Here is a 12,710-nt window from a genome sequence, read left to right on the forward strand (position 1 = left end):
GACTCCCGCCGGACGCTGGGGGGCGCTGTCCAACGAGAGGGCGGGAAGCCGCGACGCCCCCTTGCGGCGGCGTTCTGCGGCGTGGAAGGTTCCCGCGCGTCGGTTGTAGAGGGAGCGCCACTGCGAGCTGCTGAGAGCAAGCCTTCGACCTGGGGCACCAGTATCCACAGTCGAGACCCTACCACCACCCTCCGCCCTTCGCCTACGCCTCCCAGGCCTTCGCGACGGTCACCCGCGTCCGTCTGCCTGTCCTTGCGCAGCATGCAGCCCGCTGCCCGCCGGGGTCTTCTCGCGCTTGGCGGACGGCCTCCACGGTGTGGCCTGTTCTTGCTCCTGCTCCTGCAGCTGCTGCTGTGGCCCCTGGCCACCCGTGCCCGCACCATTCCGCTGGCCACCTCCAGCGCCCTGACCATGATGGACATCCCCAGCGACTCGGCCACGATGGGCGCCTCTAGCGCTCCGACGATGATGGCCACCGCTAACGCCCCACACATGATGGGCACCTCCCGCACTCCCACTCTACGGGAGCGCGCCCGGGCCCTGATGCGGGACTTCCCGCTCGTGGACGGGTGCGTAGATGCCAAGTGGGGCAGGGTGGCGAGAATGGCTACCAAACGGGAACCCCTGGGCGCGGGAGGGTTCACAGCATGAGGGGTGAGCCAGGAGTCCCCCACTACCACCCCTGAGTGTCCACCTGGGACCTACCCCACCCCCCCCAACTCAGCCTCAGGGGTTTCCACATTGCCTGTGTGACAATGTGGAGTCGGGGAGGATAGGCCTAGGCGTGTTGATAAGACCTTTCCTCATGGGAGGACGTGATGTGTTTCCACTCTGACTTTGTCTTAACACCTCTAGGCACAATGGAGGACGTGACATGTTCCCACTCTGACTTTGTCTTAACACCCCCCCTAGGCACAACGACCTGCCTCTGGTCCTGAGACAGTTTTTCCAGAACAAGCTGCAGAATGTGAATCTGTACAATTTCAGCATGGGTCAGACCAGCCTGGACAGGCTTAGTGATGGCCTTGTGGGTGCTCAGGTACCTCGGGGATGCCCTGGATACCACAGCATGATGGGGGATGTTGGGTGGCTGGAGAATCACAGAAACATGGCTAGGCTGGACTCCAAGTGAAGGGGGAGGTACATGGGTATTCAGTGTGCCATCATGAGGTATTGGAGGGGGCACTGGTGGCTCACACAGTTGAGCTGCATGGGTGTCAGGAATTCTGCGGAGACATAGAAAATCCCTGGTGAGTATAGCAGTGGCTAGAACCACAGAGGTTATGATAGATCGGCCTGGCACACTCACATAGCACATGACTATAATCTGTAGCCCAAGATGTGTCCTGAGTCTACAGTTAGGCTATATTAAAGTACTGAAGTGTTCTGAGCACTGATGGCTCATGCCTGTATGTAATCCTGCTCAAGAGAGTGACATCTGAGGATCATGGTTCAAATCCAGCCCAGGCAGAAAAGCTTCTGTATGATACTCTCATCTCTAATTAACCAACAAAAAGCTATGAAGTAGAGCTATGACTCAAGAGGTAGAAGGCCAACCTTAAGTAAAAAAAAAAAAAAAATCGGGGCTGGGGATGTGGCCTAGTGATACAGTGCTTGCCTCACATACATGAAGCCCTGGGTTTGATTCCTCAGCGCTACATATATAGAAAAAGCTAGAAGTGGCACTGTAGCTCAAGTGGTAGAGTGCTAGCCTTGAGTAGAAAGAAGCAGGGACAATGCTCAGGCCCTGAGTTCAAACCCCAGGACTGGCACAAAAAATTAAAAAGAAGAAAAGAAATCAGAGTCAGTGCTCAGGCCCTGAGTTCAAGCCTGAGGAACTGAATATATATATATATAAATGATAGAGTGCTTGCCTAGCATGCATGAAGTCCTAAAGTTCTGGGTTTGTTTCCTCAGTGCCACATAAACAGAAAAATCTGGAAATGGTGCTGTGGCTATGGCTCAAGTGGTAGAGTGCTAGCTTTGAACAAAAGAATCTCAGGGACAGTGCCTAGGACTGATGATATGTATATATGTATGTGTGTGTGTGTGTGTGTATGTGTGTATGTATATATGTGTGTATGTATATAAGCCTGAATTCTGATTTTATTTTATTTATTTTATTATTATTATTTTTTTTGCCAGTCCTGGGCCTTGGACTCAGGGCCTGAGTGCTGTCCCTGGCTTCCTTTTGCTCAAGGCTAGCACTCTGCCACTTGAGCCACAGCGCCACTTCTGGTCGTTTTCTATATATGTGGTGCTGGGGAATCGAACCCAGGGCTTCATGTATATGAGGCAAGCACTCTTGCCACTAGGCCATATTCCCAGCCCTGAGTTCTGATTTTAAAAATATATATATCATGCTCATTTGGGGGCTACTAATCCAAACGGTTCCTGTGGGGGTAAGTCAGGAGGGGCAGGTCTACAGGGTTGGACACTACCTAAGCTGCTTTCTGAACCTTTTGATCTTCCTGTAGTTCTGGTCAGCCTATGTGCCATGCCAGACCCAGGAACGGGATGCGGTGCGCCTCACTCTGGAGCAGATTGACCTCATTCGCCGCATGTGTGCTGCCTACTCTGAGCTGGAGCTTGTGACCACAGCTGAAGGTGAGATGCTTGCTGTGGAGATAGTCCGGGGTTCACTCACTGGGTCTGTTGCTGGGCTCTGGCCACGTGACTCCCCATCCTCTTCTAGGTCTGAACAGTACTCAAAAACTCGCCTGCCTTATTGGTGTGGAGGGTGGTCACTCACTGGATAGCAGCCTCTCTGTGCTGAGAAGTTTCTATCTGCTGGGAGTACGCTACCTGATGCTCACCTTCACCTGCAGCACACCCTGGTGAGTTCAGTACTAGCCGGGGTAGAATGGCAGGCAGTGTGGTAGGGAAACTGCTTTCTCTAGGATGAGCCTGACCAGTGAGGTGAGAATAAAGTGGGGTCCACAGAGAGAGGCTGGATCCTCAGCAGGTCCCTGATACTCTCAGAAAGTAGCTATCACTGGATCCTCACCTGTTCTAGAGGTGAGATAGATGGACAGGGCCCAGTCACTGATGACCAAGGTGTGGCCAGCTACATTGTCCTTTCCTGGCTGTCTTGCAGGGCAGAGAGTTCCACAAAATTCAGACACCACTTGTACACCAATGTCAGCGGGTTGACAAACTTTGGTGAGGTGAGGACTCCTGTGTCATACTCAACCCCACCTGTTCCCTATAGATATGAATGTACACATGAGCTACCTGACATCCCTTATCCCACCCCCAAATTGTCCCTGCAGAAAGTGGTGGAGGAAATGAACCGTTTGGGCATGATGATAGACTTGTCCTATGCCTCGGACACCTTGGTGAGGCGGACTCTGGAGGTGTCAAAGGCCCCTGTGATCTTCTCCCACTCTGCTGCCAGGGCTGTGTGCAACAATACACTGAATGTTCCTGATGATATCCTACAGCTTCTGGTAAGTAGCTACCCCAGACCTGAAACCCAAGGTTAGCTATGCCTCGTTAAAAGATTCTTGATCTGGGCACTGGTGGCTCATGCCTGTAATCCTACCTACTCAGGAAACTGAGATCTGAGGATTATGGTTCAAAGCTAGCGTGGGCAGGAAAGTCTTTGAGACTTTTAACCTTTTTATTTTTGTTTATTTTTTATTGTCAAGATGATGTAGAGAGGGATTGCAGTTACATACTTAAGGTAGTGAGTACATTTCTTGGTCTTTGAGACTCTTATCTGCAATTAACCACCAGAAAACCAGAACCACTTTTGGTTTGAGCTGTGGCTCAAAGTGGTAAAGTGCTAGCCTTGAGAAAGAGCTCATGGACAGCAACCAGGCCCTGAGTTCAAGCCCCACAGTTGAACAAAGAAAGTTGCTCTAATTCAAGTCTCATACATGCTTGGACCCTCCTCTATCTCTAAAACTGAAGGCCAAATCAGTTTCATTCAGAGATCCACAAACCCAATGAGGAAGGATCTTCTAGTTTCTGAAGCCAGCATGAAATTCCTGTCCTGTTAGGGTCCCCACAGCAGGGGACCCTAACACTGGCAGGCCTGAAAGGCTGACCTGAGTGCCCTTGGGTCTTATTCCTACAGAAGAAAAATGGTGGCATCGTGATGGTGACACTGTCTATGGGGATTCTGCAGTGTGACCTGCTTAGCAACTTGTCCACCGTGGCAGGTAAGCCCAACCTCAGCTCTTTTTATAGCTCTGTCTTGGGCTATGGCCACTGGGACCATCAGGACTGTTCCAGTAGTCCAGCACATATGGGCAATCCCAACAACAGAGGTGCAGCAGACCCAGCTCACAAAGTTGAGGCCATAATGAGTGCTGATGGGTTTGATGACTCTGCCTCTGGGTTTTGTTTTTTCTCCTAATCCTTGAACCTTTCTCATTCTCCACATTGATGGGCAATACATGCAGAGATGCCCTAGGATGCAGGAAGAGAGGGTGGCTCTGAGGTCCCCACTAGTCTACCTTAGCTACCTTAGGACTTGGGGGCACCCTGCGGAGTCAGCTGACATGGTCTAGTGTGCTATGGGCAAGGAAATTGGCCAGGGCTGGGCCCAGGGTCTGATTCCAAGCCATGTGCTGTCCACCATCAACCTCCATCTTCTAGATCATTTTGACCACATCAGGGCAGTCATTGGATCTGAATTCATTGGGATTGGTGGAAATTATGATGGATCTGGCAGGTAAGTGCTTCCACTCGGGACTCATCTTGGCTGAGGTACAACAAGGGTTCTTTTAGTTACCCATCAGTCAGGCCCTGCAGCCCACCTGCCCAAGCCTACTTCCTAGGTTTTTCCTGTCATTTCTGTAGTCCAGTGGCCCCATCCTAAGTCAACACACTTGCTTAGTACTCCCTTCCCCACGGGAGCTCAATTCACGTACTTCTCCCTGCCCTGTAGATCTGTTGTAGACTGGACATCTGCTTAGCTGGTAAAATGGCAGTCCTTAAAGACCTTCCCAATTGGAAGATGTCTGTCAATTTAAGTCACATATATTGTTGCTAGGCAGGAGGCCCTAGGCGAGGATCAGGGTCAAGGTCCCCCAGGTGACTGGTGCGTGGCCACACAGGTTCCCTCAGGGGCTGGAGGACGTGTCCACATACCCAGTGCTGATAGAGGAGTTGCTGCGTCGTGGCTGGAGTGCAGAAGAGCTTCAAGGAGTCCTTCGAGGAAATCTGCTGCGGGTCTTCAGACAAGTGGAGCAGGTATACAGGCCTGGCACAGAGGATGACTGGCTCAATGGCTTGAGCAGATGGGGGTCACTGTGGTGTGACTCACTGTTGACTCTCCCCTCCAGGTGAGAGATGAAAACAGTGGGAAGAGCCCTGTGGAGGTCCAGATTCCTGACAGGCAGCTAAGCAGCATCTGCCACTCCCACATCCAGCCTCTGTCACCCGATAAACACTCCGGCACACACCTGAAGGTGACCAAGCAGCCATTCAGTCAGGACATCTGGAGACCCTCCAATTGCCCCCCATGTCCCATTCCAGGCCTTGTGGCTGCTGCTATTCTCCCAGTCCTCATCCTTGGGCTCTGGTGACCATCAGTCCCTGCAGGAGTCACTGTTGCAAAGTCCCCCAAAGTCCACCCTCCCCCAGGTATCCAGACTGCAGAACATAGTTAGAATAAATATTTGAGGCATTAACCACATATGTGTCCTTTCTTCTTTGTGTTGCTCTTTGTTAGAATGGGTCCTGCAGCCTAGGACCACTTGCTGAAGGTCCCCAGGAGGGGAGAGGCAGCTCAGCAATTTTGTTTTCTGGTGGTCATGGGGCTTGAACTCAGGGCCTGGGTGCTGTCCCTGAGCTTTTATATTCAAAGCTAGCACTCTACCACTTTGAGCCACAGTGCCACTTTTCCAGTTTTCTGGTGGTTAATTGTGGGTAAGAGTCTTTTGGACATCCTGCCTAGGCTGGCTTCAAACTGCAGTTCTCAGATCTCAGCCTCTTGAGTAGCTGGGATTACAGGCATGAGCCATCAGTGCCCAGCCAGCTCAGCAAATTCAAAGCCCCCCAAATAGCACAGAGGAAGGAAATTTAGTGTCCGCCCATCAGGGAATGTGACCCTGGGTGAATTTCTAGGCTTTCTGAAAGGTTAAACATTCTTAGAGGCAGAGTCTCTGTGTTGTGCAGGTTGACCTAGAACTCCTGAGCTCACTTGAGCCTTGTGAGTAGCAAGGTTACTTGGGATACACACACATATACAAGCACATATTTATCTGTCTATCTAATCTATCCATCTAACATCTATCTATCTATATATCTATCTATCTGAACTCAGGGCCTAAAGACCAAGTCCAGAGCAGGTAAAAAGCTTGAAAAGCTGAGCTAAAGCGAGAGGGTGGAGGATGGGAGAGATGATGCACAGGGGGAGGCCAGCCAGGCCTTGGTAGAGTAGGACCAAGAACACTAGGAGGAGACCAAGTCTTTCTCTTCAGAGGAAGGGGCTACTCCCCTGGCCCAGACAGGACAGCAGTGAGCAGGGGAGAGGGCAGCTGAAGGTGGTGTGAAGAGCAGGAAGGCAGGTTGACTGGTGCCACCAGTCCTGGCTGTTGGAGGAGGGGTCAGATAGCAGTTGGCCGGGGTTTCCCTGCAGGCTAGCTGACCTCTAGTCCTGCAGCTGGAGGCTAGGAGGTGGAGGCAGTTAGCAGGGAGCCTGAGGCTCAGTCCATGGGTAAAGCCCGAAAGAGAAAATGGAGAAAGACAAGTAAGATGTCCTCTGGGATTTTCTGATAAAGTCCAGAAAGAGACAGAGAAAGGACAGCCCAGAAAGATAAAGATGCTAAAGTAAAGTCTACAGGATGTTATCTGAAGCAGTGGAGCACAAAGTGAAAGAACTTGGGAGCAAATAAGCAAAGGACACTGATAAAGGAACCTTCTGGAGACAGAAAAAAAAATTTTTTTAATGAGAAAACCTTGGCTAATCACCCAATGTTCTGCCCTAAAGTGGTAAACAGGACCTGGGGAAGCAGGAGCCTCCCAGGAAGGGCCAGGCCCCGCAGCGGCCTCCGGCGGGGGAGGCTGGGCAGGGGCGGGGGCAGGAGCAGCGGCACCACCGTCGGGGCTCGGATCTCCCACCGCGGACCCGGACACCGGGTGGAAATGGGGACGACGTCTCGCCGGAGGCTCTGGGCAGGACTGAGGTAGCCACGACGGTTCTGCGTGGGTCCTGCCCACCCTCTGGCTCAGGAAGTAACTGCGCGCATCCCCAGGGCTTACGAGGTCCAGAGGTCCGAGTCAATTCACCCCAAGTCCCAACTCGGTGCACCCCAAGTCCCTGAAGTGATGCATCCGGAGCTCAGAGAGGGCAGTCCCTCGCCCGACCGTCACACAGGAGCAGGCTTTAAGGGGTCTTTCCCCACTTCGGGGGCTTCTCCGGCTTTTGGGGTCCCCGGGACGGCAGGTCGCTCTCGGGGAGGATCCGGCCGGAGCCCCTCCTGCTCCCCGCCCCCGAGGGGCGGCCCGGGGGGCGGGCGGAGGAAGTGAGCGCAGCGGGGAGGAATGCGAGCGGGCGGGGCGCTCCGACCCCGGGCAGCGGGCGCAGCCGGCGAGCGGCCGGGACGGCGGGCGGGCGCGCGCGATGCCGCACTTCACCGTGGTGCCGGTGGACGGGCCGCAGCGCGGCGACTATGACAACCTCGAGGGGCTCAGCTGGGTGGACTACGGGGAGCGCGCCGAGCGGGAGGACTCGGACGGTGAGGGCGGGCCCGGCGGGGCGCGGGCGGTGGGCTCGGCCTGGCGGGGCGGGCGGGGACGGGGCGAGGACGGGGCGTCCCTCCCGGGACCCCCCGCCGCGTGCCCGGCCCGGCCTGGTGCGCACACGTCGGGGCGGGCTCCGCTTTCTCCCTCGCTCTGCGCCTCGCGCGCACTCCACGGGTTTTCCGGGGCCCCGGGGCGCCGGGACGCCGGGGCTGGGCCGCTCTCCGCGCCCCAGCTCCTCCCCTGCGGGCTGCGGGCGGGGGCTGCAGACGTGGCCGCCCGGGGAAGCCAGCCAGCGGGCTGCCGGGCTGGGGAGAACGCGGAACCCAGGTCCTCCCTGGCCCTTCCCGCTGGATGCACTGCGGGAACGTGAGATCGCTGCCCCGGCGCCTGCTGCCCGCCACCTCCATCCTCCTGTGGCCTCCTCTTCCCCTCCGAGAGGCTTTCCACCCCCTGCGCCCCTGCTCCCCTGGCCCGGCCGGAGGGAAGGGGGTGCGCCTGCCCAGGGCGCCCTCCGTGCGCCCTGGCTGTGCATGTGTAGCCTCAGTCACACGGGGCCAGGCTTGTCGAGGCATTTTACGTGAATCAACTCGCTTAATCCTCCCCAACCTCCCTCCTGGGAGAGATGCTGCTCCTCGCACTCAGAGGACAGAAGGGACGGTGGTTATGCAACTTTCCTCTGGTGGGATTCAAACCCGAATGTGATCTTCCAGCGCCGTAATTACAAACACACACACATCACTTTTTCCTAGCATACATTAACTATACAGGGGAGTTTAATCCTGACATTCCATACATGTGTACAATGTACCTCATCCACCAAGCCCCCTCTGTCACTCTCCTTTGTGCTCACCCCCCTTTTACCATCTTAATTCTTTTTTTTTTTTTCTGGTACTAGCATTTGAAATTAGAGCCTCTCACTTGCTTGGTGGGCACTTATCATTGGAATTACACTCCCAGTCCAGCTTTTGGCTGCTTATTCTAGAGATGGACCCTCACAGACTTTAATACCCCTGCTGGCTTCCAGCTGGCATCCTCCAGATTAGCTAAGAGCTCTGGGCTCGGCAATAGCACCTTAGTTCTCCACCTGGTTGTTAGGACCAGGTCTGGAATGATCCCTTCCTCCCTTCTTATAGGTGCACACCTCCCTGGAAGTGCCTTTCTCCATATCCTGTCCCAGGAGTCTCCCTATTTCCTGGGCTGTACATGCTAGTGCCTTGCTTGAAGTGTGACAGTGCTGTGTGTGTATCAGTGCAAGTGCTGAGGGGGATCAAAAGGTCCAGATGGCATCCTCATGGTCGCTTTCCTACAGAGTTGTCAGTGAAAGTGGTGATATGACTGATGGCAAATGCCAGTGATGTGGGACTGTCAGTAATGGAGACATGCTGAGATGTAGCTCAGTGGCAAAGCGATTGCATAGCAAGTGCAACATCCTGGGTTCCATCCCTAGCACAAAGAAAGAAAAAGAGAGAGAAAGGGAGGAGGAGGGGGAAAGGAAGGAAGGAAGGAAGGAAGGACAGTAATAGACACATGTAGGAGGGGGCTGGGAATATGGCCTAGTGGCAAGAGTGCTTGCCTCATATACATGAGGCCCTGGGTTCAATTCCCCAGCACCACATATATAGAAAATGGCCAGAAGTGGCACTGTGGCTAAAGTGGCAGAGTGCTAGCCTTGAGCAAAAAGAAACCAGGGACAGTGCTCAGGCCCTGAGTCCAAGGCCCAGGACTGGCAAAAAAAAAAAAAAAAAAAAAAAAAAGTAGAAACATGTAGGAAATGTAGCAGGTGATATGATCTTTTCCTGTGATCTGTGATGTCTGAGGTTGCCTACCCCTCTTATGAGCCAGTCGTGTGTTGCTTATGTCACCTGACTGCCATGTGTGGATGGGACATGGAGCAGTAGCATATCATGGAAGTTTCTCAGGCTTGGCAGCTATGTGAGTGTCTCCCCTGTGCCCTCATCTGCCTCTAGCCTCGCTCAAGGTGTCAGAGCAGAAGCTACTATCCCACCTCCTGTAGACCTGCAAAGATATCTCCATTCCCAGTGGCTGGGTTGGGCTTCATCCCTAACATCAGGCTGGACCAGTAAGCAAGCTGAGCTAAGTCCAGCCTTTGGCCCCGCCTTGGTCCCTTCAGAGACTGACAGGAGGGATTTGGTGCTGTTGGCTGCTGGCTGAGTCCTGCTTGATCCCTCGATGCTAGCTCCTCCCACTACTCCCTACCTTTTCCTCCTCCTTGTACTCCTTTCCAACCAGACCTTGGCTGTGTCTGCAGGATGGGGGACACCCTACAGCATGGTGAGTGATTGGGTTCTTCTTGTTGGGGATTGCAAAGGGTCAGAGGGCACAAAACTACTCAGCCTTAGCTCCTGGGACTCCCCCTCTATCCCCTAAGATGTCCACCCACTTTGCTTTGAGGGCATAAATGGGCCTGCGTGTTCAGCTGGCCTAGAGACAGGGGATGGCGAGGTTCTAGGTCACTTCAGGCCAATGTCTTATACACTGGGATCAAGGGGGTCACCTGGCTCCATTCCTACCACTGGTGTATTCACAGCTGTTTGTAGGGATTCACCTGTATGCCTCACAAGTAGCCCCTGGCCATGCCCGGGTTCTCTGGGGGTCTCATATAATGTTTGAGCAGCTTGGGCCTAGTAGGCAAGCCCAAACGTGCCCTGGAATTTTTGGAATAGCTGAGGCCAGTACAGTACGGGCAGCTTGAAGCTGAAGGCAGTGCACACATGAGACACTGCTTACACTTGCTCACATTCCCATAGTCCCATGAGAGCTTATTCACAATGTGGTTGGCGGGGGGCTTCAAGGAGTACCTGCTTTGTGTTGGGGACTAGAGAGTCTCCCTTTTCTAAGGCATCTGGGCAGCTGAACCAGGGATTTTGAATCTCTTCGTAGAAGGTGACAAAGCAGCACAGAAAGGATAAGCAATTTTCCTGTCCACACAGGGAAGGGTCAGGATCCAAGCAAAGTTGCCAGAGACTGAGGTGTGCACTGCAGACCCTGGACTTCTCTGTGTTGACTGTGCTGAATTCTGGGATACACTCTGGAGGGACTAGGGTCCAGAGTAGGAACAGAGAACCTACAGTTAGTCCTCACCTGCCTTTAGTGACCCTGGACCCAGGTATAGCCCTTCTTACTGGTTGACTTTGAACCTGAGCCCTACTCTCCTTGTTTCTAAAAGAGATCTAAGGGGCTGGGAATATGGCCTAGTGGCAAGAGTGCTTGACTTGTATACATGAAGCCCTAGGTTCGATTCCTCAGCACCACATATATAGAAAAGGGCCAGAAGTGGCTCTGTGGCTCAAGTGGCAGAGCCTTGAGCAAAAAGGAAGCCAGGGACAGTGCTCAGGCTCTGACTTCAAGGCCCAGGACTGGCAAAAATAAATAAATAAACTAAAAGAGATCTACTAGAATGTTGTTGTAAGTACTAGGGGCATCTCTTGGAGGGACTCTGAGCCACCTTGGAATGATGGATTTAGTGATAAGGAGTTGGTCGTCATCCAGAGGCATTTGGGGGGCTGCTGAGTGCTACATTTTCTGAATACTAGTGCAATTACTAGTGCAGTAATTGGAGGTGGGAAGTGGGGCTGTGGGGCTTGAGTATAGAATAATTTGTAATCAGGCTGGGAATGTGGCTTAGTGGCAGAGTGCTTGCCTCACATATATGAAGCCCTGGGTTCGATTCCTCAGTACCATGTAAACAGGAAAAACTAGAAATGACGCTGTGGCTCAAGTGACCAAAAGAAACTCAGGGACAGTGCCCAAGCCCAGAGTTCAAGCCCCAGGAATGGCCAAAAAAAAAAAAAGAATAATTTGTAATTTATTTTCAACCTACTTCCACAAAAGGATCAGAGTAAATATGCAGCTGAAGCTGGTGGTTCATGCCTATAGCCTTAGCTACTCAGGAGGCTGAGGGTCTCTCCCTTTCTATCTTCCTCTCATTCCCCTCCCCTCTTCTTCCTCTCCTCTTCCTCTTTTGCTCATCCTGGGGCTTGAACGCTGAGCCTGGGCACTGTCCCTGAGCTTTTTTGCTCAAGGTGCTAACCTATTCTATCACTTGATCCACATCTTCACGTCCAGCTTTTTTGGTGGTTAGGTGAAGATAAGAGTCTCACAGACTTCCTTGCCTGGCCTGACTTTAAACCATGATCCTCAAATCTCAGTCTCTTGAGCAGCTAGGATTACAGATGTGAGCCACCGGCGCCCTGGCTTCTCTTTTATGGTGGTATGGAGGGTTTCAACTAACTCAGGGCCTTGAACTTGCCAGACATGTTTTCTACTGCTTGAGTATCATCCCCTAGCTCTTATAGCTGCCATTTTTGGACAGAGTAAAGAATCTAAGACCTTTTTTGTTCTCTCTCTCTTTTGGTCAGTTTTGGGCTTGAACTCAAGGCCTGGGCACTGTCCCTGAGTTGTTGTTGTTTTTTTTTGCTCAAGGCCAGTAGTGCTCTACCCTCTTTGGGCCACAGCTCCACTTCCAGACTTTTTAACTTTTAAAAAAAATAGTAATTTCCAGAGGCTTCTCAGTGAAAAGTGGCCTATATAAAGGGCAGTGTAACTGAGTTTTCAGATTTTTCTTGTGACTCCTTATCCTGATCCTGAGTAAGCAGCAAGGTTATGACAGATGTCACAAGCTCTCTAAGGAACTAGAAGGCTCAATTGAACGTGAAGCCATTGGCATTGATGTACCTGTAATCACCAAATGTGGACCTACGATGCTTGGCCTCCTCAGCTAGTCCAGGATGCTAGCTATAAATGTGCTGCTTTTACATGATGGAAGAAGGAAGAGCTTACTTGGCCCTGGAAATCCTTGTGGGTACATTTTACCTGTCAGTGTCCTTGAGCAATAAAAAAAAATGCCTGCTAATTGGCTGTGGGCTGGGAAAAGACAGCTTAAATCATGTGCTGACATTAAGAGTAAGCATTAGTTGATATCCTGGGCTGCAAACATCTCTTGAATTGTGGCCTGTTTACACAGACAAGATTGGTAGCTCTTGGCCCAATCA

The 12,710-nt window shown here is 52.6% G+C and overlaps 2 protein-coding genes across 2 annotated transcripts in view; both read left to right on the forward strand.

Moving 5' to 3' along the window:
* The first annotated feature begins 261 nt into the window (after window positions 1-261).
* On the forward strand, window positions 262-5,780 carry LOC125357882 (dipeptidase 3-like). The gene is made up of 10 exons (XM_048354740.1): window positions 262-569; window positions 913-1,039; window positions 2,478-2,607; window positions 2,696-2,837; window positions 3,098-3,167; window positions 3,273-3,449; window positions 4,082-4,166; window positions 4,606-4,681; window positions 5,067-5,202; window positions 5,295-5,780. Exons 1-10 carry the CDS (start codon window positions 262-264, stop codon window positions 5,535-5,537), a joined length of 1,494 nt encoding a protein of 497 aa, XP_048210697.1. The 3' UTR covers window positions 5,538-5,780.
* A 1,721-nt stretch (window positions 5,781-7,501) lies between these two features.
* Slc12a4 (solute carrier family 12 member 4) overlaps window positions 7,502-12,710 on the forward strand; it is a 28,324-nt gene continuing 23,115 nt past the window's right edge. Inside the window, exon 1 of the mRNA XM_048355277.1 lies at window positions 7,502-7,691. Within this exon, the coding sequence (XP_048211234.1) occupies window positions 7,577-7,691 (115 nt within the window). The 5' untranslated portion in view covers window positions 7,502-7,576. The remainder of the gene's footprint in view (window positions 7,692-12,710) is intronic.

Source organism: Perognathus longimembris, chromosome 10 (assembly GCF_023159225.1).
Source record: "Perognathus longimembris pacificus isolate PPM17 chromosome 10, ASM2315922v1, whole genome shotgun sequence".
Classification (NCBI taxonomy): domain Eukaryota; kingdom Metazoa; phylum Chordata; class Mammalia; order Rodentia; family Heteromyidae; genus Perognathus; species Perognathus longimembris.

Coding starts and splice junctions, on each gene's coding strand:
- LOC125357882 (XM_048354740.1), top strand. CDS start 262: ATGCAGCCCGCTGCCCGCCGGGGTCTTCTCGCGCTTGGCGGACGGCCT. Junction 2,608..2,695: donor GCTTGTGACCACAGCTGAAG/GTGAGATGCTTG, acceptor ATCCTCTTCTAG/GTCTGAACAGTACTCAAAAA. Junction 3,168..3,272: donor GGTTGACAAACTTTGGTGAG/GTGAGGACTCCT, acceptor TTGTCCCTGCAG/AAAGTGGTGGAGGAAATGAA.